The sequence below is a fragment of the Sardina pilchardus genome, chromosome 3, assembly GCF_963854185.1.
Source record: "Sardina pilchardus chromosome 3, fSarPil1.1, whole genome shotgun sequence".
Taxonomy (NCBI): domain Eukaryota; kingdom Metazoa; phylum Chordata; class Actinopteri; order Clupeiformes; family Clupeidae; genus Sardina; species Sardina pilchardus.
The window spans coordinates 13,548,605-13,574,909 of NC_084996.1; the positions used below are offsets into that span (position 1 = coordinate 13,548,605).

A 26,305-nucleotide genomic window follows, 5' to 3' on the forward strand; every position below is an offset into this window, starting at 1 on the left:
TGTTCTGCTTTTAGGTGTTTGTGGTGTATTTTAATCAAAGTTTAATTGCCATGTATTGTGTGACACTACATCTGAACACAAGCTCACTGGTCCATCACATTTCATTCATACTGCGAACATTTGTTCTGGATAAACGGACACACTAGCAGCCTTGTAATTTCCCGACTATTAGCCGTGGCTTATACATTGATTTTGCAAAATTTCTTCAGCGATGAGGTTAATACAGGGGGCCAGTTAATATGGCGTTAATATGGTTTTGTTTCTTTTAACTTGCATAAAACACTCCTGCGGCTTATACACAATGCGGCTTATATGCGGGAAATTACTGTAAACGCACACACTAGCAGCCTTCAAGCCACATGCCTCATCCCATGCCCTTCCACTTGAGTCTCCAAAGTAATAAGGAGTAATAATAAAATCAAAACAAATACTCAAATTCATCAACATCTCTGCAATGGGGACCAGTCACTCAAGGAGATAACAGACTCATTACACGTTCTACTGCAATACATCTAACAAACAAGCTGTAATCTAGAACCTGGAACCTCTTTGCAAACAACGTCTCCACCTGAGACCTTACTGTTGAGGCAAATTTACAATTCACAAAAAAACCCAGGCACCAATTTCAACCGCTTATCTGGCATGGGGCAGGTAGAACTTAACTCTTTCCGAAGAGCTAAGTGTGTTTAATGTGCTTCCGAAAAGGTATGCAAAGCAAAAAAGACAGGACAAAGCTACTGTAAGAGATCATCTCAGATCAGACTGATACACCCTGTGGAACTGGTGTGAGGGCAGCGAATAGGCTTCAACAATGATATGTTGTAGTTTTTCACGATCTGAGAACACACTGCCCTCAAGTGGCTCGTCTTGAGAAACATAAATAAACATTGTAAAACCTGATTGAAAATGAAAAAAGAAGGCCTATCCAAAATATCACTTGCACCAATAGCAGAATATTCTTGGCTGCTGTTCACTTTATTACAGAGTTTTCACTGAGGTTCAGAGAAACATGAGTGGATAAATAAAACCTGACACAACTACAGTTGCACACGAGTCCAGGGGCATTCGTTTTGACAGCCCTTGTGAAGCTCAATCCTCCTTCACATACAAGAAAGCAATGAACAAAAGAGCAACAAGCTGGGACAAAATGTGTATTGGAGCAAAAATCAATAGATTTCCAGTTTGGTTAAGTGCACTGTTTTTACATAAAGGATAAGTCTGCACTGGGAGTGCATTAAACCCAGAATGCTTGAATCTCCAAGACCTTTTGTACCAAAAAGCATTTTCCTACTTTTTCAATAAAAGCACTAAGATTGACCAATGGACCAATTACCTCAATACTGTTTAATTACAGGTAAATTACACAGACAGTTCAAGTAACACTGAAACATCAACAGCAACACAAACTGACCGAAGCAAATAGGCCTCCAGTTTCACATATTTCTTTGAAGCTCAAGGCATAGTATTCAACGCCAGATCAGGTGAACATACCCAACCACATCCTCATTGACCATTTCTCACAACCTGCTTTTCTGTGATCACCGCGGGTAACCCAATGCTGGCACTCTGACTCAACCTCATCAAGCTGTCAAAATAAGCCCACTGATCCGACAACCAGTCCGGCAATTTTCCCTTATCAAATAAAATGTCTTAAACAAACTAACTGCAGAGAGGGCTTTGTAAACAAATAATGGGAGGCAGAGTTTGCATTGCATCGCGTGGCACCCTGTGTCTCTTGCTGTACTGAAACTGCACACGAGCACAAAAACAATTAACTGAACGATAACGCTCACAATGGAACCTTACAGCAGCAAGCATTAGATTAGGTTTAAGGCTTAAAGAAGTAATGAACCGTAACCTTTGCATGTCAATGGCATAGCTTTTGAAGGTTTGTGAGTTAATTTGACGCGTGTGCATGAGTGATTGTTTGCTCGGTACACACAGAGATCTATGGAGTAGTCTGTCCGGGATGCCTTATAAAAGTGTCAGGACAATCACTGGCATAGCACATTACGTCCCTTGACAGTCCCGCATTGTAACCCATCACAGCACTATATCCAGCTGAACTGTGGAGGTGAACGATAACAGCAACCGGAACATCCTCCATCTACTTGCAGTCATCTGTCACTGTGCCAAACCGCTGATGTACTAGAGGGGACAGGAAAATGGGCTCTTTGCGTCACATCCTCGGAGGACTGCTCTTGTGCCTCTCTGTCTCAGGTGAGAATACTACTTTGAGCAAATGGCAAACAGAACAAATGTGTCATGTGTCATAATAATATAGCACTGCTATAACAGTAAGAGTATGAGCAAGTGCACTGATACCAAAAAGTGATATTTGCTTAATGCATTGCTGTTATTGTTCATGTTACACTCACTACATTGTTGGCTTTAGTTGAAGAACTAAGAACTAAAACAAAGAGCCGTAGGTAAATTGTTCAGATGCTCATCAGAGGATCACTCATCACCGTGGGCAAGAGGGAACATAGAGCTGGATCATGGAATTAAGATCGAGAGGTGCAGATCCAGTAAGTGTCCTATAGGCCAGAGTAAGGGATTTCAATGCAATTCTGGTTGCTATAGGAAGACAACGGAAAATAATTAACAGAGGAGTGACATGTTTCCTCTTTTGTTCATGAAATTAGATGTGCGGCTGCATTTTAAATCATCCGTAATGGCCTAGCTAGTCACTACACAAGCAGGCCAGTTACCAACGCATTTCAATAGTTCAGTTTGGAAAGCTCCATGGCCTGTATAATAAATTGTATGGCATATTGTATTAGATAAGGTCTGATCTGAGATAAGGTCTAGCTGTATTAGCTGGGAATACCAGAAGCTCAGTTTCGGAGAGAGCTTCAGTGTTAATCTTTCATCCTGTCTGAAATATCTATGATGCAGAACAGTAGCTATCAGGTGGGAAAGACAGTTGACTATCATCTGCATGGCAGTGATAGGCACATCCATGTGAGCAATGGATGTGAATGGTCGTGCATCATTCCCTCAGTTTGCCTTGAGATGGGAGAAATACGGATTTCAATGTTGGACTTCCTGCTTTCAATGATGTAAAAATCATCATTTTACATCATTGAAAGCAGGAAGTCCTATTCATGGGTTTCATTGAAATCCGTATCTCTCCCATCTCAAGGCAAACTGAGGGAATGATGCACGACCATTCAAAAAACATGACTGGTTTTCTAAAGCTACAAACCTTAATGCTAATCGGTGAAGCGTCCCTTTAAGGAAGTGGTGTAAATGGAGAACAGAAGAGGCTTTGCTACTCACAGCATATTTCTCCCATTCTATGTGTGTTGCACGTTTATCAGCAGCAGAAGACAATGCTACCTCATGTGTCACTAGGAGATGTTGGGCATCTCAGCTGATAGCAAAGAACATCGTCAGTCAGCCACAGTCACCCTCCTGTAACACTGAAGTCACTGTAGCAAATCTCCGTTATGAGACCATAGCAGTGGTGAGTGTCATCACGCTCATATTTACTATCACTCTTGTAAAGAAAAAGGTTGTGCTTTGTGCCACTTCACTGGATTATTACTGACTTCAGCTCAAATGACTTATCTCTATATCTGTTTATTCCACTTACACTTAGGACACCAAAAAGATGCATGTCTCCAGTCGATTGACTATGAAATTGGTAGGTTGAATGTTTTTCTCCTGTGTTTAAAAGAAAGAATGCCTGAAGAAGACCCTGGTGGGTCGAAACGTTGCATGTGGTTTTTAATAAACCTTGTCGGTTTTGGAGTCTCTAGTGTGTGGACATCTACTTTCTTTTATAACTGTTACATTTTTTGTAGGGCTGTCAATCGATTAAACATTTTAATCTAATTAATTACATACTCTGTGATTAATTAATCTAAATTAATCGCATATAAAATGTAATCGCAAAATCGCAATGTCAACACTATGTCTTTGCAGTAATGTGGTACTTAAGAGTTGACAAACTCCGGTGATATGCAAATTCTGTGCTGCAGACATTGCAGAGGACTTTGTTTTAATCAACACTTTCTTTTTAACACCGTCAGGCCGTTTTTATTTTAAGTAAATGTGCCAATCAATGATCCAGGCAGCACATTCTTGTCTCCCCATTTTACAGTCTAATTGTTACTGACTAGAATGGCTCCGGGTCTAAGGTCATCTATTAATCTGCATTAATTTTTTTAATCAATTATTTTATCTCAAATTAATTAATCTAAATGAATCAGTCATTTTGACAGCCCTATTTTTTTGTGTCCTCCACCTGGCCCCAGTGAGGTGGGATGTGCATGCACCTACTTGACCTATTTCTCCTGTGTTTCCCACATTTCATCATACTGTTCATTCCATATTAAAGGAATAACTTTTATTCTGGGAACAGAGATGGCATGACCCTGATCTTTCGTGGAATGAGACCGTCTACAACTTCTCTATTGTGGTTCTTCCAGCCAGTAAGGTTTGGACCCCGGTCCTCAGCGTGGACAATGCGTGAGTACACTTACACGAGACACACAGAAATATTTGTTGATAATATCCACCATCAGAGATTACACACCTGGTAGCAGGGGACTCATCAGCGTGTTTTACATTTCTCTTAGAGTGACTGTGAATACCACGCCTGTCAGCGGTGACGTGGTGGTGGATAGCGACGGATTTGTTGAATATAGTATCAACATGTACACGACGGTGAAATGCAGCATCAATATCTTCACCTACCCCATCGTCACTGACTACTGCCCAGTGCCCCTAAATGGCTGGACAAATAAGGAGGGTGGGCGCTGACTTCACTATCCAGGCAGATGACTACTCAGACCACATTACCTTTTGCAGACATGAATCACACTAACATTAGCATTACCATATTATTATTAATATTATTTCACTTTTTGAAACTTTCGTGACAGATATTATTGTATCATTGTTGATGGAGATGGCATTACTAATAGTAGTGTCAGTGCCTGCAGTAAGGTAATTGTTGTTGTTGTAGTTGTAGTAGCATCACTTGCAACCCCTAATGTTTGCCACGAACAAGCTTCTTTGGGACTTCAAAGTTGTTTAATTCATCTCATGCTCGTGTCGGTTACAGGTTGTGGTCTGTATCTGCTGATGGACGAAAACAGTTTGACCTGGAGCGGTGGAAATGCTGCAGAATGGATTACTAAATCAGTGGATCTTAGTGGTTCCGGCTTCCGCACCTATCTCTATGTAAATGAGCATATTATGCACCACAAACATTGTTGTATGCACCACAAACGCACTGGCACAGTCATAAACTCATCTGCACATCTCTCTTCCCAGTGACTGGTAATGTTGCAATTTCATCCACACAACTGAATACAACTTCAGTCATTGCGAAGGACCTGTGCTGCTCAATGCACTTAGAATGCTCTCCATAGATTGTCATTCGTATTGTTTTGTTAGAAAATCATACCGTTTAGTTAGAATCATACCATTTCGTTATAAAGTCATACCGCTTTGTTAGAATCATACCGTTTAGTTAGAAGCATACCGTTTTGTTTGAAAATAATACTGTGTTGTTAGAATCATACCGTTTTGTTAGAAAATAATGCTCTTTTGTTCGAATCATACTGTATTGTTAGAATCATACCGTTTTGTTAGAAAATAATATTTAAGGATCTTTGATAATACTGTGTTGTTAGAATCATACCGTTTTGATAGAAAATAATCCTGTTTTGTTAGAATCATACCGTTTTGTCAGAAAATGATACTGTTATGTTCGAATCATACTGTTTAGTTGGAATCCTACCGTTCTGTTTGCGTCCTGCAGGTAGAGCTGACGGTCAGTCCGTTCAACCCTGTGGTGGGCCTGCTCATGCCCAGTGTGCTCATCCTGGTGGCCGACATCATGAGCTGCATGCTGCCACTGAGCGGGGAGCGCAACGGCTTCAAAGTCACGCTGGTCCTCAGCTTCACCATGTTCCTCGTCCTGCTGACGGAACAGCTCCCTGACTCCGGCAGCTGCAGCCCCTTGATTAGTATGTTTTATGGCACGCTACATATGCCACTCAACTGACCACCTTTAGAGTTGGGCTTCTAGGCAAAATCACACTCACAAACATATGGGGTGAAGAGCATATACTGGTTTTTATCATAATAATTTAACAATTAAAGTTGTCTTTTCTGGTGTGGGGTATGTCATGCCAACATGTGGCATCTGTGAATGGTTCAGGAGAACCAAGGGAGCTCTTTTGTCCAAATAACTGAGAGAGTGTGTGTGTGTGTATGTGTGTGTGTGTGTGTGTGTGTGTGTGTGTGTGTGTGTGGTGTGTGTGTGTTCTCATACCTTTTTCCAACATGGTCTTGTCCTTCACAGGGTACCATTTCCTCATCTCCCTCCTCCTGCTGGTGTTGAGCATGCTGTCCTCACTGCTCCTCACTCGCATGTCAGCAGGCTACGTCTTCCTACTGTGCGGATGTAGAAAGGCTACTGAGAACAAGCAGGAGAAGGGTGAGAACATGCCTGTCTTTTATGCCACCATTAACGTGTGCCTCAGGGAATTCATATAATGTATCTTTACAGTCTGAAGAACAGACCACAAACAATTACACTGACAACACTGTCAAGGTCACATAATTACTTACACTTTGGTCAACTGTTGTTGTTTTTTTTAAATGTGCTATACAAATAAATTGACATCGACATCGAAGAGCTTGGAATTTTACCTCTATGCCAATGGCAATGGAGACAATATTGCTTGTACACAACTTCACCACACCAATCATACCAAACTGACGACAACAGAATGAGTAACCGAGTGACAACGACCATCTTCACACAGGTAATGAAGAGGTCAGTCGTGAGGGGGCACTGGACACGGTGTCCGAGGTGGAGGGCACTTTTCACCAGAGGGTGTTGAGTTTCCTGGAGACCAAACAGCAAAAGAAGCACACGGAGAATAAGACTAAGGCATTTGCTGAGAAATGTGACCAGGCCTTCCTCGTGCTGTACGTTTGTATCTGTATTTGCTATACGATCGCCATGCTGGTCACTATTCAACAAGATATCTGCAAGGAGAACAACCTTGATTTCTGGACTGATTTTGACTGATCCATAGTATTTTCTTTTTCTTCTCTTTTTCAATGCACTGCACTTGCTTTCCAGACATGTATCGAGGACAGAATACCTGACAAAATGACCTTGAGACAGCTTTGAAATAGAGATATATTTATTTAGCAGATTTCATCAAAGAACATGCAAAGCACTGCAAAGGAAAAGTTACTGAACGCCAGTGAACACCATGTAGTTCGATAGCAGATCCCTAGTCAGATTAGGTTGTCAAAGAACCTCTCTATCATCTCATCCAGTTCCTCAGGGCTGTACTTGTTATACTTCTGTGGGTGTCTGGTGAAGTTAACCTGCTCATACCTGCATAAAGATGGGACAATCTGTAAACCATTTGTTAGCCATTTTCTTCTGATTCTCATCTTCACTTTTTTTTTTTTAAACAAAGATGTATATTAAAGGAACTGTGTGTATTCTGAGTTGTCACAAGTTCTCTTGAACACATCATAACATCCTGTACTGCACTCAGAGGTTATTTTTGAATGCTTTGAACTAAAAATGTCCCACACATTTTTAAATATGGTCCATTCTAAATCTTCTATTCAACATGAGAGTCCTACAATCAGCTTTGCTGTAGCTACACTTGTTGGTTTTGAACGTCTAGATGTCTCTGTTCCAATAAAATTATATTGTATAAGGATATCTCTGTAGTCTGTCCAGAATCATGTAATCACTGGCTACATTAAAGGAAAAGAGTTATGGAACCAGTATAACTATCACCCAGTTTTGTCGGTTTGGTCTTGACTGGTTGACCACTGCAGCCATATAGGTTTGGGGTTTTTTCTTCCGGATTTTTATTTCTTTTATTTATTTATTTTGCTTTTTTTTCCGTAATTTTGCGTTCACAATGCCTGAGACACTGAAAGACCGGGCTTAACGAAAGGAGGGTAGGGCGGACACAGTTTGCTGTGAATATCTCCGTAATATATACTAGAACCTTAGGGCCTAGTATGACCAACTTTTTTTCGTATATTGGTCTCAAGGGGCCATTTCAACCCATTCCAAATCTGCTCATTTGAGGTATAGCACCACCTAGTTAAAATAAGAAGGCAAAAACGAGGCGTTGTAATCGCCTGCACGAAATTTGAAGTGTAGGATCATTATGACACCTTCTGAATGCCAAGTTTCACAGAATTCTATTTATGGGGGGCCATATCAGCTACACACACACACATACATAAAAACAAACAAACACTATGCACACACTCATTTACATACACAAAAGTAGGGGATGGAGTAGGAGATCGCTACAAGTGTGCTGCAATGACTGGAGCTCACCTCTGCAGAAAGGCCCTGTAGGCCTGTCCCACCACATAGACCTGGCCCCTGGAGAGAGCCTCTCTCTGGTCTGGGTCAGGGATGGCCCACTCCCTCTGTGTCCCGAGCAGCTCCTCTAGGCTGCTGTTAAAACTCTTAACAACAGGGGAGTCATACAAAAAACAGTTAACCACATTTGGCATCTGATGCATATCACTGGTGCTTGTAACCGCATGGAAATTACACTGTGTAATTTAGTGTCCTCTTTGAAAGTTTGATGCTAAAAATTGTGTTAGTATCAATCACAGAAGAAGGAATTTGCAAGCCTACAGTGTTCTTTGTACCTTAAATTTTCCTTTGATCAAGCGACACTCCTTTTCTGTTGGCTGAAAGAGAAGTCATGAGAGTCAAGAAAAACAATCACATCTACAGAGTTATGCTGTGTGTATATTCACTCAACACACAACACAACAACTTCCAAACGTTTACCTCAGAGCCTGGCTGTGCAGGAGGAATCCCTTCATCCTTCAGGTGCTCAATAACCGCCAACCAGCTGTAACGTAGACAACTATTGATGTACACACTTAAATGCACACACACACACACACACACACACACACACACACACACACACAAACACTCACACACATTGAATAGATACATACAGTACACATACTTACTCACTCACTCAATCACTCTCTCTCACACACACACACACACACAGAGAGAGAGAGAGAGAGAGAGAGAGAGAGAAACATGCACACATCAATCGTCCCTTTGATCAAAATGAAAACTGCAGCAGGGTGGACAGACACATGCTCTCCTGTCCACTGTTCTTTGCCAGTCTCTGTTTGTCCTGGCCTGTCACCTTTGGAGATATTTCTGCTTCTGCTCCTCCATCCTCCTCTCCCACACAGCCTGCGGTGCATCAGCGCCTTCCTCCCACAGCCCTCTCAGCTGAGCCCTGGGGACACACTAAGCTATTGAGATGCACCACTAAAGGCCACTGCACACTCCGAGTCCCTTTTTTTTTACACAATTAAAAATAAATACCACCTCCTGTTGTGCCAATTACATTTACACACACACACAACTATATGCACTTTCAACTATCATATAAGTTCGTGGAGCACGTTTGATTGCTGCGTTTTTTCGCCTCCCTATGTCAGGGAACGAGGTCTCCTGCAGCAGTGTTCTCTATTTGATGGGTTGAAATGTCACTGTGAAAACACATCACACTGGAATATTACAGGAGGAACCAACACTGCTGTACTGGAAGAATCAACCAATTTATCAAATTAAGATCTATTATTACTTTTTCATTGACAAAATTAAAGAGAAACTATGCAGGATTGACGATTTCATCTCCGGTTTCGCTTTCGCTTTTCGTTTTCGCTCGTTTTATGCTTGCATATTTCTCTGCAGAGCTTCCCCTACAGCTTTAGCGTGTAAATTTATATATATAGGCTATACATATAAATTGCAAGCGTGGTTCTTCTCGTTCCTCACGCGTCTCAGACTTCCAGATGTAAACAAGGAGCGATCGCTCCCTGGACAAACTGCAAGGCTGCAATAGCGGATAGGGACACTGGGGGCGGGAGGAAATCTTACTGTTTTCAGTAAAACTGGTCAGTCAAGCAAAACAACGATTTCTAAGCGATTTCATGACTATGAAAATGTTGCATAGGGTCTCTTTAAACTATTGCTCACTCCATGGCCAATGAAATTGGCATGTGACCAAGTTCATTATTCACAATAGCCAGTAGTCACATTCAGACATGTTGTTTTTTATGTTCAGCCCATTCATTATGACCGCTGTGCTAGCGAAGCAGTGGTCATATAGGTTTAGTGCGTTTTTTTTCTTCCAGATTTTTCAGTACATTTGTGTCAACAATTCCCTGGAACCTGAAAGTCTGGGCTGCACAAAACTTGGTGGGCATGTAGCCCCACAAGGATGGCACAGAACCATTGTTCTTAGTTTTCATCAGTAGCCCACCAGATATTTTTTTCCTGTGGTCATTCTAAATCATTGTCATTGAATCAAATCCGAATGATTCAACTGATGTTACTGTAATGTCAGAGAGATGTGAATGACTATGGCACTATCCATAGTCCTTTCCTCTGACAATGACAAGCCTTGTGTTTATTATGTCAAATACTATTATACAACCATTCCAAAGACATGCATATTTCAAACACATGCAAACGAATGTCAGTGGGACACTATTTGTAAAGCGAGTAAACAAGTATAAACTTGTTATTATTATCATATTATATATTATTATAATTATCATTATTACACCTATTATTATTACCTCGAAAAAGATTTGTGGATGAAGTTGTAGTTGTTGAACAGGAAGATGGCCCTTAAGGAAGGGTCATCGTATGTAGTGGCCATGCTCTGCAGACACAGGAAGATCTGCTCGAGCACCTCAGCTGAAGAGCGGAGGGAGGGAGGGAGAGAGAGAGAGAGAGAGAGAGAAAGAAAGAGAGAGAGAGAGAGAGAGAGAGAGAGAGAGGGTGTAGTTTTTTTTTAAATTTTTTTTTAACTCAGCCTGAAAGCTAAAAATGCACTCTTTGAGATTTACAGTCAATGTAAAAAACTCCCAAGACCAATACACATACAAATGAATGGTCTCAGACATGTGATATCATCATCTGGGGTCTCACTGCCTGGTTCTGCAAAATACAACAACAACAACAACAAATATATTCAACTCACACTGACAACAACTGATATTCTAAAAAAACCCTTTGGCTTTCATGCTGCTTCCCTAACTGAAGCATGTCAATTGTTCAGATGATACACAAAGTACAGTAAACCTACCCCTGGAAGCTGGAACCCGAAAAAGCTCTGCTGTTGACCTCAACTGAACCAGCTGGCTTAGAAAGAGAACGACCTGGGAACAGTGAGAAGACCCAAGCTGACACACATGCATATCCTCAACTCACTACACTGATACCACCCTTTCCACAGGTGTATTAATTAAGCCACCATGCAGTCTGCAATGATAATCAAGGTGCTTGTTTTTATACACCTGTAGAAAGGGACCTGATAAAACCCATGAATAGGAGATCTTAGTGCACATCTCAAACCACCTCACTAATGTTACAGTAAAAAGTTCATCTCAGATGAAAGGTTTTGTAATAACAAAGCACTCAGCTTACATTGCTGGTCAGCTCATGAACTGTCCCATCCACTGGCATCTTTCTTTTCTTACTCCATTCTTCCTATAAATAACATTATTCACTGATTTCATAATATGTGCTTCATGTTTTCAATGTAAGTGTAGAATGTAAAGTGTTGAACCTACTCTCAACAGCAACCCAGACACTCAGGGCAACATACCATAATTCCACTGGGATACTTGTCCAAAGCTTGCCGCGCAAACGTTCCCATGGACTCAATGAGATTGGGCAACTTGTCCTTGGTTTTGTTGGTTGTGTGCTATAATCACATGATTAGAAACTGAGAGACAATCCCGATTGAACTGAAAACACATTCTTATTACTGCAAATGGACTGCTCACCTCCAGCACCTTGCTGATGCTTGACTGTGCAGCCCTGAGGGTGTTAAGGGCACGGAGGACTGTCAGCAGGGCATCATAAACATGGTAGGCATTCACGGCATTGCGCACAACATAGACGATGTACTCCCCTTCCTCAATCAGCACATCTAAAGCTTCCTGTGGGGAGGGGAGCAAATGGATAGATGGAGGGACTGACAGACTGACACACAGACAGCGGGGGTGGAAAAGTCCAGGTTCAAAAAGTAAAAATCCAACCATGTATTGGGTCTACCTGTCCACCTCAGACAGACAGATAGATGAAGGCTGTAGAATGTAGTTAGAGAGAAGGAATACCAGTATGTATCATAACCTAAAGAAAGGCTGTTGGAAGCTTAAAGCAATTCAGTAATTCTTTCAGAATGATGAGATCAATGGGCTTCATGCAGTAACATTCTCCTAAATTTAACTTAATGTTAATGACCAAAAAGTGACAATTTGACTTCTGAAAACAAATGTTGCCCAATATCAATGGGACTTAGATTATGTGGTAGCCCAGCAACATTGCCCCAAATTATCACCTTAACTCAACACTTCAAATTTCTACGATACAAACATAATCTATGACAAGCACGTTTTTCCTCCTTCCAGCCACCTTGCCTATCATCTAACCTGCACCAGCGGGTCAAAGGTCTTCTTCCAGTGAATCTGAGGAAAGACTCTGGAAAGGGCAGAGAACTCCACACTGGCCAGCAGACTGAAGGCCTTGAGGCACTGACTGTAGCAATCAATGTTGATGTCACACCAGCCATCCTTCCCTTTTAGATAGCAGGAAAAGACATAAGAACACAGAGCCTTGAGTTTCAACGAGACATATGACATATCCCTTAAATTATCATATAGATAGTAAGACAGGTGTTAGACAACGTTTGACATTTTTCTTGCAGTCATAGCATAGCATGGATATCTGTGCTATACTGAACTATACTATAAGAATGCAGTCATTGGAATCAATTGTTGAAACTATCAAAACATCAGAAGTTCAGTCTGACCTCGTCTCTTGAAGATCCTCGCAAGGCTGCCCCTGAAGGAGCTGAGTGAGGAAGACGAAGACGATGACAAGGAATATGAGGAGGAGGAGGAAGACAAGGAGAGCAGGCTTGTGGAGGAAACACTTCTCTTGCGCAAGTGATCTTTGAAATCCTTGAGAGAGTGGTGCAAGCGACATGATCGTGCCTTGGAATATGCAGTAAAGATGTCTGCGTATAAAAGAGAGCACAATATCAGAAGAAATCTTATTTATAATGGTCATATATCTATTTCTCACTCCCTTTATTAGAATATAACCAGAATACAGTGGAAATATGTACACCGTATTTCTGAACATAAAATGTTTTTGTTCTGGTTCCAGTCCAATTTTGGTATCCGGCAACCACTGAGTTTGTTCTTTTTAGCAGGACCAATGACTAATCTCGCAAAGGGGAAGCTGTTGATGGAGCTGTCATTCCCCACTGAAGGGCATGCTAAACCCAGCAGAAGCTGAGATCCAGCTGTGATGGGGTCAAGAAGAGCATCTCACCAAGCCACCATGCGGGAACACCTGACACTGTTGAAGACTTTTTGAATATATACCTTTGACTATGCCTTTCCCATTTTAACTGAATTATGAGCGCTTCCAGCTGTGTCACTATCTCTTGCCTGCCTAGCCTGAGTCAAAAACTGTTGAGTTGAGAGTACATATTTTTAATTTTTTGTGCTTTTTATTATCTTTTGCATCTTCTGTTTGTATTCTTGAACGAGAATGAGAAACACACACACACAGACATGTATGTCATTAAAATATTGTTAAAACAACAAATTCAACAGGTGCCTATGACTACAGGTGCTTGTATACATGTATATATTATACACACACACAAAAACCTCCATTCTCCAAATCATCCAGTATAAATAGAGTATACAGCACCAAAGAACTTAAAGCAATGACTTGCCTTGTTGGGTGGATAACAGATGGATAGCTGGCTAGCTACAGTAGCTAGATAACTAGACAGATAAATGACTCTCCCTCTATCATACTCACTGACTACTCGCACAGGCTCGAAACTTGGGTGTCGCTCTAGTGAGCGGGTCTTCTTTTTGCCTATCCCCCATGACACGGTCTTCCTTGTGAAGGGGCTTCCAGGAAAAGGTGCTTTGAAAGTGTTTGGTGATATCAAGCGATCAAGAGACCGTGTCTTCAGTCTGCTCTGACTGTTTGACAAAGTAAGCGGACTCTCCTCTTCAATGATGTCTGGCAGTTCACGGGATTTAGCTAATGGGCACATAGAGAGAGGAGAATGAAATAGTATATTTGGAGAACATACCATTGCTTTTTGTAAACTTGAATGACCTAATACTAGCCACAAAATAGTTCAAAATTCAATAGTTCAAACTTACCACATATTAGTATTTCAAACTATTTTACCTACAGCAAACAGTTTCATATTCTTAGAGATTAATTATAAAATTATGCTGCAGTAGACAAGATAATGGATTTTACGAACGCAGGCATTTATGACAAATATACTTTCAATACACTATGAAAACAGGTGAATGCTATCTCTCATGTATGTTTCACTTGACTTGGCACTGACAGTCTTCCTTGGGGCGTGGTAGGGGCCCCAGGTTTGAGGGTCGGTCCAGTGAGCGGATCCTCATCTTGTTGATTAACCATGATGCTGTTCTCCTCTTGTGGGGACTTCTCCAAGTGTCTCGGTCTAGTGACCTAGTTTTCAATTTTTTCCCACCGTTCAACATGGAAGCCTCGTCAGCATTGTCCATGTCCTCTAGCCAGCAATCTGGACAAAACACATATGAAATACGGTAAACTAACAAGGATGTAGGGTTGTTCGAACCCCTCCTACCACCACCACAATCCTCTTTTAACATCCTTAAAATCCTCTCTAACATATTAACAACTCCTCGTGTTCTTGGTGGGTGGGTACGCTGCAAAAAAAAATAAAAATCAATATGGTGGAAAAAGTCTCACCCCCATCTCCCAATGCTGGATAGCCTGAATAATAATTATTGTAGCTATCTTTAAAAATGTTTAAAACACTCAATGTCATGTCACTTTCTATTGATCAATGAAATCTAGTGCAGTAGAGTAGGACATTGAGTTGCCCATTACCAAAGCTGGAGCAGTCCTCCACAAACCAGGTGGAGATTAACACCATGTCCTGCAGCAGAATACTGGGGATGCCCACATCCTCTTTCTGAGTGCCCAACACCTCCTCTTCTTCTATCAGATTCAGGATGTCAGTTGGAGAGGCAGGGTCACTGCACTTTAGCAACAACCTCTTGAATTCACACCACAGCTGCGCTTTGGCTGAATTCTTGGTCTGTCTCTGTTTGACAGGTCATACAAATCATAAGGTTATCAATTATCATGTAGCTACAGTGGGAAGTTCCAATACATTTCATATGTATAATAATAAAAACAATCATGTCGTCAATTGCATTGCCAATGGGTTCTTCTCATTTTTGTTCCTAAAAGCATTTAATATCATGAAATGCGCTGGCAGAATAACTGAGTAAATGAATGTTACCAGTGCTTTTAACTCAGGACCCTCAGGGATAACTTCCTGAAAATACTCCATGGCTGTCTTGATCTGGTCTAAACAGTCAAGATATTCTTCCAGTCGTCCTGTGGGACTACATGACAGAAGACAAGCATATGTAATTGCTTTCTACAACATTAGGCTGGCAAGTCATAAAGTTCAAATAAATTACTGTAGGCCTAAACATACATTTAAGATACAACGAAATCACTTTTTACCCTTGACTAATGATCCATGCTGTGGTCTCTCTGACATTGTAATGAGAAATTACATGATCTAGCTGTGCCAGGGTTAGGTCTGTGTTAAGCTCCAGCTGTTTTAACCTCTGTGCTTCCTCATACATTGGCATGATTCCATGCTCCAGGCTCTCCAGTTTACCATATAGTGAAGAGAAGATGGACTCCTGACAAACGTCAACATATTTGGCAGGTTCAGTACTATGACTAACACCATTCAATGGAATTGCATCATTACAATAAAATTGATTATTAATCTAGGTAAAAGGGGAATATCATCACCATCCTCATGTTGAGTTGTACATTCCGTTCCATGACATCATTGATGAAAAAGAGTAATGCAGTATCCTAAACAAAAAAATAGGTAACTTAACTGACGTTACCTTGCAGCTAATTTAGCTATAGGCTACTGGCTAGAAGCTAAAGTAAAAAAAGGCTAACATGAGTTAGTTAAATACTCTATGGTTAAATATGACAAACCTGTTTAAGACTTCTCTCAATTTCTTCTACACGTTTCGTCTTGTATTTGTTGGTCATTGTGCCTCCTGAAAATTGAGCCGTGGTCCTGATGGTGGCAAAAAAGTGTTCATCTAGTCGTTTTGAGTTAGCCTAGAAATCTACACTAAGCAGTGAAGTTTTGGGGTTCTGGTTGTGGCACTAATCGGGGTGAATAAACTATTTCCTGCAACTACAAGTTCCTATTTCCTACTTTGCACATCTGACTATTACAAAAGATGTCAAGATAAGTGAAGATTAAATAAATTGATGGAATGAATTCGGTGAAAGCAATATGCTAAACAGATGGCTAAGTTGGCTGAAATATAGAAAGTGTAGCAGCTATGTAGTCAGGCTTTCAGTAGTTAAAACAATCCATAAGTTAAACTTTTACTATTTTGTAAAAGAAAATGTTACTTTTTCTTTTAAAAAAGAAAACTATGAGGGAATTATGGAGCGGATAGTATGCAAGCCTTAACACTTTTAACGTTATAATTAAATTAATTTCAAATTAATTCGTTCAAATTAATCGTGATGGCATCTCTGCCGGGTGTTTTATGGTTCTGTCGAGAAGGGCCTGAAAAGTTGTCCGTGTATCATCATCACCTTCCAAACTCCAGGTGGCGGTTGTGAGCTCATGGGTCTAGCGCCCTATTCGCTTAGTGGTGATGCAGAAGAACTACAACAACAACGCCATTTTTTGTCTTGCAGAGTTGGGCTGGCTGGGAGCAGGGAGACATCAGAACAAACGTGAATAGTAAATCCTGTACCTTTCAGTTGCATGGTAATAACATTGCTTAGAGCTTGTTTAAGATTAAGTAACATTATTTGGTGTCCGTCATTATTTTTTTCCCCATTCTAACGGCGTTATTGAAACGGCTCTCGGCCTTGGTCGACAGGTTGGACTTTGCTAAAGCTAACGGTAGTTAGCTGACAATAAAGGGAAATATTGTCACGTCTAGTAAGCCACTGTTCATCATAAATACGTGGTGTCAATCCATTCGAGCATTGTCCGTAGGTTTTTGTAGTGAAGATATACGTTTCTCAAACGAATTTGATATTACGAAGGCAGCAGAATGAGAGGTGGATCATCGTATGGAGACAGGGACCGAGACCGAGGACGCGACAGGGGGTGAGTACGTTAAGCAAAAGGTGGTCAGCCAACACCAACTAAACTTGTTTGATTTGGGGCTTGCTTAACTGTTTATGTTTGAAACCTTTCGGCTTGATGTGCGTAGCAGGCTAATATCTAGCTTGGTATGGGAAGGCATTGATTCTATCCATACAATGATGTCGTTTTGATTTGAACAATTGACCTATATCCAGCAGACAACTTAATTAAATCTGATTATCGATTTCTTATCTGGAAGGCCGCGCTTTGGCTCTAGCCGTGGACGCTCACCTCCAGGGTCAAAGAAATTCGGCAATCCAGGTGAACGTCTTCGTAAAAAGAAATGGGATTTGGATGAACTTCCAAAGTTTGAAAAGAATTTTTACACAGAGAATCCTGAAGTCCAACGAATGAGCCAGGTACCCTTGCATTTCTACACGTTGTCTGGGACCAAACGTTGTTATATGACAAAAAAGTCTGCTATTCAGTGGCTTTAGTACAACTGTAAGTAACCCTGTGTAGAATAATGAAAATTGGTCTTGGTACTTTTTAACTTGTAAGCTTTTACGTTTCTGATTCGGCCTCTGATCTGTATTTGTAATTCCTCCAGTAAATTAACAAAATATTGCTTCTTGATTGTAGTATGAGCTTGAGGAATTCCGCAGGAAGAAAGAGATCACTGTAAGAGGCTCGGGCTGCCCCAAACCTGTCCTCAGCTTCCAACAGGCCCAGTTCCCACGTATGTACACTGCAGACACATATTTCAGTTCAATGAAACAAAAGACATACTCAGTTGTATAGAGATTCGCCTTAAATGTATGTAAAAGTATCATGAGCCAAAATGTGTGATTACTTTCTGCAGAATATGTAATGGATGTCCTGATGCAGCAGAACTTCAAAGAGCCCACTCCCATCCAGGCCCAGGGCTTTCCATTGGCTCTCAGTGGTAGGGACATGGTGGGCATTGCACAGACTGGCTCAGGGAAGACTCTCGCAGTGAGTAAAGAAGAATGATTTTAAATGCCCCATTCAATTAGAGTAATTCATGGAATATGAAGGCAGGTAACATGGCAAATCAATAAAAGATTGTTTTCATTTGTCCCTCAGTATCTTCTCCCTGCCATTGTACACATCAACCACCAGCCTTATCTGGAACGTGGAGATGGACCTATTGTAAGTCTTCTGTGGAAATGGAATATTGTTGTGTAATAGAATATTGTTTGCCTCATCAAAATATAATAACTCTATAATTGAAATGGTCTTTTAGATTTTTTTTTATGCGCTTTTTTGTCTAAACTCTCCTCTTCTGTTACTCTGCAGTGTTTGGTACTGGCCCCAACTCGTGAGTTGGCTCAGCAGGTCCAGCAGGTGGCTTATGATTATGGCAAATCCTCACGCATCAAGAGCACTTGTGTATATGGAGGAGCACCCAAGGGCCCACAGATTCGCGATCTGGAGAGAGGTGATTCGTCTCAGCTGATATACTGTAACCTATATAACACAGATCAGGGAATTCTGTACAGTTAAAATACATTTCACCCTAGTGCTTAGGTGTCTTTTCCCTTGGCTTATAAGGTGTAGGAAGAAAGGAAGGTACATACTTACTGGTACAGTCTCTAAACCCTGATGGACCCTTTTGTTCTGGCTCTGTCCTCAGGGGTGGAGATATGCATTGCCACGCCAGGCCGACTGATTGACTTTTTGGAGGTGGGCAAGACAAACCTGCGTCGCTGCACCTACCTGGTGCTGGATGAGGCCGACAGAATGCTGGATATGGGTTTCGAGCCCCAGATCCGCAAGATTGTTGATCAGATAAGGGTAAGATGAAACTAAATCTATAACTATGTTGTTTACCGTCACAGAGAAAATTTAAAGGAGTATTTCACCGCTAGGAAGATGAATTTCTATTTTAATTGGGTCTTTTATATAGTAGAAATGGGATCATTTTTTAAGTCAGTACCTTCTTGACTGAGAAAACGACCATTGTATTATGTTGCGCTCAATCTTGTGGCCATATATTGAAGGGCTGCCCGCAGATGTGTTAAATATGCCCAGTCATTGGCAGATGTTTTCAGTTCTCGAAAAAAAAGGCAAAAATTGGCCTGATTTATCAGCCAGCCAAATAAAACATTTTGTCTTGTTGGCTCTCAGCCTGACAGACAGACCCTCATGTGGAGTGCCACCTGGCCGAAGGAGGTGCGTCAGCTGGCGGAGGACTTCCTGCGGGACAACGTGCAGATCAACGTAGGTGCCCTGGAGCTCAGCGCCAATCACAACATCCTGCAGATTGTTGACGTCTGTATGGACAGCGAGAAGGACAGCAAGTAAGTCACCTCTAAGCCTTGATCTAGTACATCATCTTTATTAGCTTTATTTCTGTGTGTGTGTGTGTGTGTGTGTGTGTGTGTGTGTGTGTGTGTGTGTGTGTGTGTGTGTGTGTGTGTGCGCGTGCATGTGTGCGTGCATGCATGTATGTGTGGTGCACTGTGTGTGCTCAGCGATGTTCGATAATAATGAGAATGATCTCTTCTTTTTATCTCCACAAAATCCCAACAGATTGCTTCAGCTGATGGAAGAGATAATGGCAGAGAAAGAAAACAAGACCATCATCTTTGTGGAGACCAAGAAACGATGTGACGATTTGACACGGCGCATGAGGCGAGATGGGTGAGTCAGAATCTCAACTGCCGGCTCTGTGCTGCATCTCTCCCCTAATTGGACGCCTTTTGGACGTAAATACTTTGGCCTCAGCAGGACCTCGGGACAAACACAGCGTGCATGAGATTCATACAGCGTTCAATTTCTTCTCCCCAGATGGCCTGCTATGTGCATCCATGGTGACAAGAGTCAGCCTGAAAGAGACTGGGTGCTCTCAGGTAGGGATTGTGTTGAGCGTCTGCCAATGGAACAAATGGAATGCTACCTTTGTTACTTAAATGACTACTTAATGTGTGCATCATGCTTCATTAATCTGGAATAAAAGTGTTTATTTAGTGTTATAATATTTATTCCAACAGAGTTCTGCTGTAGTGTTGACATAGTGGCGTGTGTATTGTCTGTTTTTGTCAGAATTTCGCAGTGGAAAAGCCCCCATTCTCATTGCGACTGACGTGGCCTCTCGTGGTTTGGGTATGTCTTGAGTATTGATTCTGTGATTACATACCACAATACGTGTATATGTATTGTACACGAAAGCATCTATAGGTACTTGCCTGTACCTGGTGTAAACTGATATGTTATCTCCTTGCATGTTACGATAGCACATCCTTTTTTTGCTTCAGCGTGGAGTGGTATAAACCTGTTTGCTTAGTTACTGGAACTTAAGACATGATTGCGTGATGTTCTTGATTTTGGCTTTGCTGTCTATTGAATAGGTTAGAGTCAGATTAGATTCCACTTCTTGATGTTGCTCTACTGTAAGGATGCCATTGCTCCATTCAAGCTGAAGAGTATAGAATAATCGTGGCACTGAAGTGTAAGTGGGTGTAGAGTGGGATACGTTAGCTAACTTCAGCCACCAAATGAGCAAAGTTAGACAAGGGGTGCAGAGAAAGATGCCTTTTGTAGATTTTTAACCTATTTTTGTTTCTGTGTTCATTTTTTTGTTTGTTTGTTTCTTTATTTTGTTTCCAAGTCTCTCTTCCGGCACTAGAAGCGCACAGGCCCATGGGAGCCTGCGGCCGGACCTAGGCATGACAAATCGAAGCCAGAATTGCCGAGCGAAAACAGGGGAGAGAGACGGCCTGATTTTAGCTATCCCTGAAAACAGCCATCTCACCGAAAAAACCCTCCCCCCACCCAGAACCAAACGCGCTCCTGTCAACTCTCCCCCCCTCCAGGGGGCTGACTGCCTGGGACCCCTTGGGGGGGAGAAAGGGACGCTGCTGGGATTCCAAATTTTGAGAGCTGGGGTGTGGTGGGCCGGTCAGCTGAGAGGGCAGAGAGAGGGGGCATGGAGGCGGGTGACCTCCCTCCAGCTTGGCCAGCACCTTGCTATGAAGGTAACGCACCATTGCCAAAGGAAGTAGAACTTGTGCAGTCATAGTGTGTGTGTATGTGTCAGCAAATTAGATTTTTATCTAGCAGAAATTCTTCAGTCAAGTAGTCGGCCATCCCCCTTCAAGTTTAATTAGCCAGGAGGTATTCCAGTAGGTTCCTATTTGGGCACATACCTTACTTCAGTGTAGTAACAGTCAGGCATAGTGGTTTTGAGGGTCCCCTTACGCTAAGACACAAGCCATTGACATTCCTGCATCGTCCCAGTGAGGCGTAGTCGTTTTAGTCAGAGGTGGTGCGTTACGAGAAGACAGCAAGAGAGCGGGCAAGCTGAGCAGCCAGCAGTCGCCGCGCTGGAGGCCCCTCACCCCCTCTGGTCGGCCCCCCTGCGGCCTCCCACTGCACGGCTCCCTCGCCGACACCCCCACCCTCGCCTCTGGCTGTGCTGAGCTGGCCTCTCCCTCTGCGGGCGTCATGTCTGGTCCTGGCCGGCAGGAGTCCTGGCCTGAAGGAGCCGCTCTTTTTACCGTTCACTCAATCTCCTTAGCGCCCACCCCGTTGTCTTCTTCAGTTATTTTACCCTCCCTGTTTTCTCTATCTGTCATTTTCACTCTCCATTGAGACATCTCTCTCTTTCTCTCTCTCTCTCTCTCTCTCTTTCTCACTCTCTCCTGGCTGCATCTTTGTCTGTCGCTCTCTCCATCCAGCTCTCTTGTATTTCTCTGAGCACTTCATTTTGTTCTGTCTAATTCTCTTATGCTATCTTGTCAGTCATGTGACAAACCCACACCCTCCGCCGTCATCCTCCTTACTCTTCAGTTCTGAATGTCCCCTTGTGTTTTTGTGTGTCATGCCTGGATAATCCCCGTGTCAGGGGGGGAAATGGAGAGAACCAAACCCATGACTCATCTCCATTTGATAGATTAACCAACGCCCCCCCCGAGTCCCTTCCCCCCCCTCCCCTGTCCCTCATCACAAAAACAGCCCCACGCTCTGCTCCGTCACGCTCTGTGCAGTCCGTCACACGGTTGGGTTTACCGTGGACTAATGGCCTACTGTCTGTTTCTTGTTACTCAACGCTAAAGACCTGGGCTCCTGGAGACTCTGCCTGGCCTGGAAGGGCCTGGTGGGGGTCTGGAACATGGATCCCCATTGGCCTCTTTCTGATGTCTCCTCACTATTAGTCGGATAGAGAGCTAAAAATCCCAAACACAGCTTTGACATTTTACCCCGGCAGCTTTATGGCAGTCAGATTTATGTTTGGAATGAGAGAGAGAGAGAGAAAGAAAGAGAGAGAGAGGAATATAAAAAGAGAGAGAGAGAGAGAAAGGAAGATAGTAGTGTTTGGCCCTGCCTCTCCAGTCCAGGGTTGTGGAGTGGGGTTTTAATGGAAGGGTGCGAACATGGGGGTATATGCTACCTCCACACCTCTCCAACCCCTACCAACAGCCCAGGACTGGTCTTGGGGGCCAGAGGGAGCCTCAATTATCCAGGGTAAGTACCTCAACCCCCTCCTCCTACCCCGTTGAAATTCCATTCTGTGCGTTGACCTTCGAAATGTTCATTTTGTCCCCAAAGAAGTTGTATGTGGAGACTCTCTAGCAGTGCTTTCAGAGCCCTCTGTCCGTTGTAATGAGAAACAGACTTGTGTTGTCCAACAATCCTTTGGCCCCACCTGGTGACAAGGTGTAACACTACAGCAGTCTTCCACCTTGGCCGTTCCCAAATCAATAGTTGCTTGGTGGAACTCTTGTCCCATCCTGATTCTGAACATCTGTGAATTACCTGACTTTGACCCAAACACAGTACTAGTTTTTAAGACATCGCGATGGTGGTCTTTGCGATCTAGATCTCAAACAGCCAAATTAACTGCCTTATCCATGAATAACTCTGTCTCAGGGTATTTCTGCCATGCTTTGATCGTTCACCATTTAAAGTAATCTCATTCTCCTAACTCATAATACACTGGTATTGAGGATTTGAAGTATTTTGCTCATGGTTTAATGGACATATTAGTTGTGGCAAGGCTTATTAATAGTCAAGCTTCTCCATCAAGTAAATATGACATTTTTTCACTTAGCTGTTTGTGAGGTAAGTAAAGTTCAGACCTGATGTATCCTGTCCAAACCACATTTATTGATAAGTTCTCAATCCAGACTTCAGTGATTATTTAGTGGGTCCATAGCCTGAAGCACAATCTTTTAAAGTGCACATCAGTCCATGATGAATGTAGCTCATGTTAATTTCATCTATTTATCTTCCTTCCCTTTTGCATAATGAAAACCCTACCACCATCCTGCTGCTTCCCCTCCCCCCGCCCCCTTTTCCCCACCCCAAGATGTGGAGGATGTCAAGTTTGTCATCAACTACGACTATCCCAACTCGTCCGAAGACTACATCCACCGCATCGGGCGCACAGCCCGCAGCACCAACAAAGGCACGGCCTACACCTTCTTCACCCCCGGCAACCTGCGCCAGGCCCGGGAGCTGGTGCGCGTGCTGGAGGAGGCCCGGCAGGCCATCAACCCCAAACTCCTCCAGCTGGTGGACTCTGGCCGTGGGAGCGGCGGCGGAGGAGGTGAGTGGGGTGATGTTAAGCGGTTAAGGAGCTGGGATGGTGTGTAGTAGCCTATAAATTGTCAGTTCAATTCCTGGCTTCCACTGTTGTGCCCTTGAGCAAGGCACTTGACCCCAAGTTGCTCCAGGACAATGTAATCCCTTCTGATATAGTTGACATATTCAGTCACTTTGGACAAAAGTGTCTGCTAAATGTAATGTAATGTAATGTAATGACTTGATGGGGCGCTGCCTACGTGACCTATACAACTAAGAAAAACTATGGAATACAAATAATGTCATGAAATGAATAGCCATTGGAGGTGCCAAGAACTGTTATAATGTTCCTTGCTTCAGAGAGTGCTTATTTTAACTAATTGAGGATCTTTATTAGCCTGACCAGCCAGACCCACATCAAGATGTAGGGTCTGGGAACTCACCGTAGGCAGGGCTCAATCGGAGGGGTGAGATAAACAGTTGTCTTTCAAATTCCCTCTCCACGCAATAGGATAACGCTAAACGAATCATCTTCTTGTTTTCAAGTAGCAGGATGCGTAACCGTCGCAACTTCTGGTCGCAACTTCTGGTCGCATGTCAGTCATCATTATGTTAAGCCCGCCCACCGACTCTATATACGATGTGATTGGTACGGTGGTTTCTGCCTTAGCCGAGCTCCCAAATCAAACGGAGAGTTGCTAGACTGCCCCCGGGGCGTCTAGATTTCTAGGCTAGATCTTTATAGCACAGACACCGGAGTCTGTTTTAGGCTTATCAATTGTACTTTTAAGATCATCTGTTGGATCGCTCAGTCATGCACACCTGCCTTACCGCATTCTCCAGGTGGGAGATCTCGTTTCCGTGGCAGCGGCTCCAACTCCAACAACCCTAACCTGATGTACCAGGAGGAGTGTGACCGCCGCATGCGCTCGGTGGGAGGCGGTGGCGGCAGCAGCAGCAGCAGCAAGGACAGCCGTGGGAATGGCAGTTCAAGTGGCGGATTCAGTCGTGACGGGAGACGTGACGGGGGTGACCGCTCTTCCTCCTCCTCCTCCTCGTCCTACCGCGAGCGCGGTGGCAGGGATGGGCGCGGCAGCGACAGCTACAGCTCTGGCTCCAACTCCTACAGCGGCGGCGGCGGCGGCGGCGGCAGCAGCAGCCAGTACAGCAGTTACGGCAGCAGCAGTGGCGGCAGCCAGTACAACTCCAGGAGCGCTGCTCCGGCAGGGGCCAGCGCGGCCAGTGGAGGCACTGTGCCCGATCAGGCGGGCCAGTCCCAGAGTCAGTTTGGGAACATTGGGGCCAGGTCGGGCAACCCCCCGCCACCGGTCACCGGGCCACAGCCCCTCATGGCCCAGCAGTTCTCTCCCACTCAGCCGATGATGGGCTTCATGGGTCAGGGTGGACCCTACCAGTTTGCACCGCCACCACCCCCGCCCCCATCAAGGAAGTAAATGATGTTTGCCGGTTACTTGGAGTGAGGCGTTCAGTTAAGCTGTGATTATTGGGGTGTCTGGCGGGTTAGAATGTGTTGACATTCCACCATGTCCCTGTTTTGCATCTCTCCCCTACCTTGAAATGTATCTGAGAGCCCACAGTGCAGAACCGTGAAGTAGATAACAGTGATCCAGAGGAGATAGCATAGTCTCACAGAGTCGTACGTTCTTGTGTCTCTGAGTCTACTATTACAGTACATAAAGATACGGATTCCTTCCATCCTGATCATGATTTATCCAGCTCAGCAGATTACACTCAGAGCGTTTCTTTGTTTCAGTGACCCTATTGTCAACGGGAGAGGTTGCGTATTAATATACGTTTATTTAGAAAAAGTAGTGAAATGTCAAATCGTGAGCAGACGCCAACTGTTTTTCTTTTCTTAATTTTGTATTTTGACTGTATTTTTGTTTCTGTTTGGTCAGATTTTGTCTAGTGATGCTTTCCTCCCTTTTTTGGCTCTACTGTTGGGTAAAGTGGTTTGAAACCTTTGAACTGAGTATGGTCATTATTTTTGTCCCAGGAATGTACCAGTGTAGGTGATATTGTTATGTATTGTTGTTCCATGGAGTCAGTCTTTTTGTTCTTTTGTTTTATTAGTTGACTCTAAATTGGATGATGGTGAGATGTATTGAACCAGAATGACTTGATTGCTAGGGATCATTTCAAGATTAATATTTCACCTGTAACATGTAAGTACTAATGCAAAATTCATTATCCTTTTTCATTTTGACCAAAATAATAAGAGTCATATTCTGTTTCAGTTAGCAGTTGCTTGGGATTCTGTCAGGCATTTTTCAGCGTTTCCTCGGACAGTGAGGATACTGCAGTTTTTTAAAGGTGATCTCTCTTTTTCAGTTAAATCTCAGAACAAGAACAAATTTGTAACCAACTTTGACTATGTTCTTACATTTTGTATCTTGAGTTAGCCTATAGAAGCTATGTGTCTACTTTTTTCAAATTTAAATAAAGATTTCCATCAAGCT

At 43.0% G+C, this 26,305-nt stretch overlaps 3 protein-coding genes across 5 annotated transcripts; 2 read left to right on the forward strand and 1 right to left on the reverse strand.

Annotated features, from left to right (window-relative positions):
- Positions 1–2,034: 2,034 nt before the first annotated feature.
- On the forward strand, positions 2,035–7,450 carry LOC134076753 (5-hydroxytryptamine receptor 3A-like). Of its 2 annotated transcripts, none has more exons than XM_062531956.1 (9): positions 2,035–2,220; positions 3,324–3,469; positions 3,605–3,649; positions 4,370–4,476; positions 4,587–4,759; positions 5,075–5,193; positions 5,777–5,984; positions 6,323–6,457; positions 6,789–7,450. In XM_062531956.1, the coding sequence occupies exons 1-9, from the start codon at positions 2,166–2,168 to the stop codon at positions 7,055–7,057; spliced, it is 1,257 nt and encodes a 418-aa protein (XP_062387940.1). In that variant the 5' UTR covers positions 2,035–2,165; the 3' UTR covers positions 7,058–7,450. The 2 variants fall into 2 exon arrangements, with proteins under 2 accessions (XP_062387940.1, XP_062387941.1); XM_062531957.1 differs by having other exon boundaries at positions 3,327–3,469.
- LOC134076752 (exocyst complex component 7-like) lies at positions 6,783–16,345 on the reverse strand. 2 transcript variants are annotated; one of them, XM_062531955.1, is made up of 20 exons: positions 16,151–16,345; positions 15,953–16,018; positions 15,653–15,837; positions 15,423–15,528; positions 15,005–15,221; positions 14,469–14,672; positions 13,916–14,146; positions 12,888–13,094; positions 12,508–12,653; positions 11,860–12,015; positions 11,679–11,777; positions 11,498–11,560; positions 11,157–11,229; positions 10,955–11,008; positions 10,645–10,765; positions 9,198–9,293; positions 8,819–8,882; positions 8,674–8,715; positions 8,351–8,484; positions 6,783–6,871 (listed from the first exon to the last, which is right to left on the reverse strand). In XM_062531955.1, exons 1-20 carry the CDS (start codon positions 16,205–16,207, stop codon positions 6,850–6,852), a joined length of 2,343 nt encoding a protein of 780 aa, XP_062387939.1. In that variant the 5' UTR covers positions 16,208–16,345; the 3' UTR covers positions 6,783–6,849. The 2 variants fall into 2 exon arrangements, with proteins under 2 accessions (XP_062387939.1, XP_062387938.1); XM_062531954.1 differs by lacking the exon at positions 6,783–6,871 and adding an exon at positions 7,158–7,375.
- Positions 16,346–16,876: 531 nt separating this feature from the next.
- LOC134076755 (probable ATP-dependent RNA helicase DDX17) lies at positions 16,877–25,818 on the forward strand. Its single transcript, XM_062531961.1, has 14 exons — positions 16,877–16,949; positions 17,234–17,297; positions 17,536–17,695; positions 17,919–18,015; positions 18,139–18,272; positions 18,384–18,449; positions 18,597–18,738; positions 18,934–19,094; positions 19,428–19,600; positions 19,833–19,943; positions 20,091–20,152; positions 20,346–20,405; positions 23,611–23,850; positions 24,669–25,818. The coding sequence occupies exons 2-14, from the start codon at positions 17,242–17,244 to the stop codon at positions 25,277–25,279; spliced, it is 2,073 nt and encodes a 690-aa protein (XP_062387945.1). The 5' UTR covers positions 16,877–16,949; positions 17,234–17,241; the 3' UTR covers positions 25,280–25,818.
- The last annotated feature ends 487 nt before the right edge of the window (positions 25,819–26,305 follow it).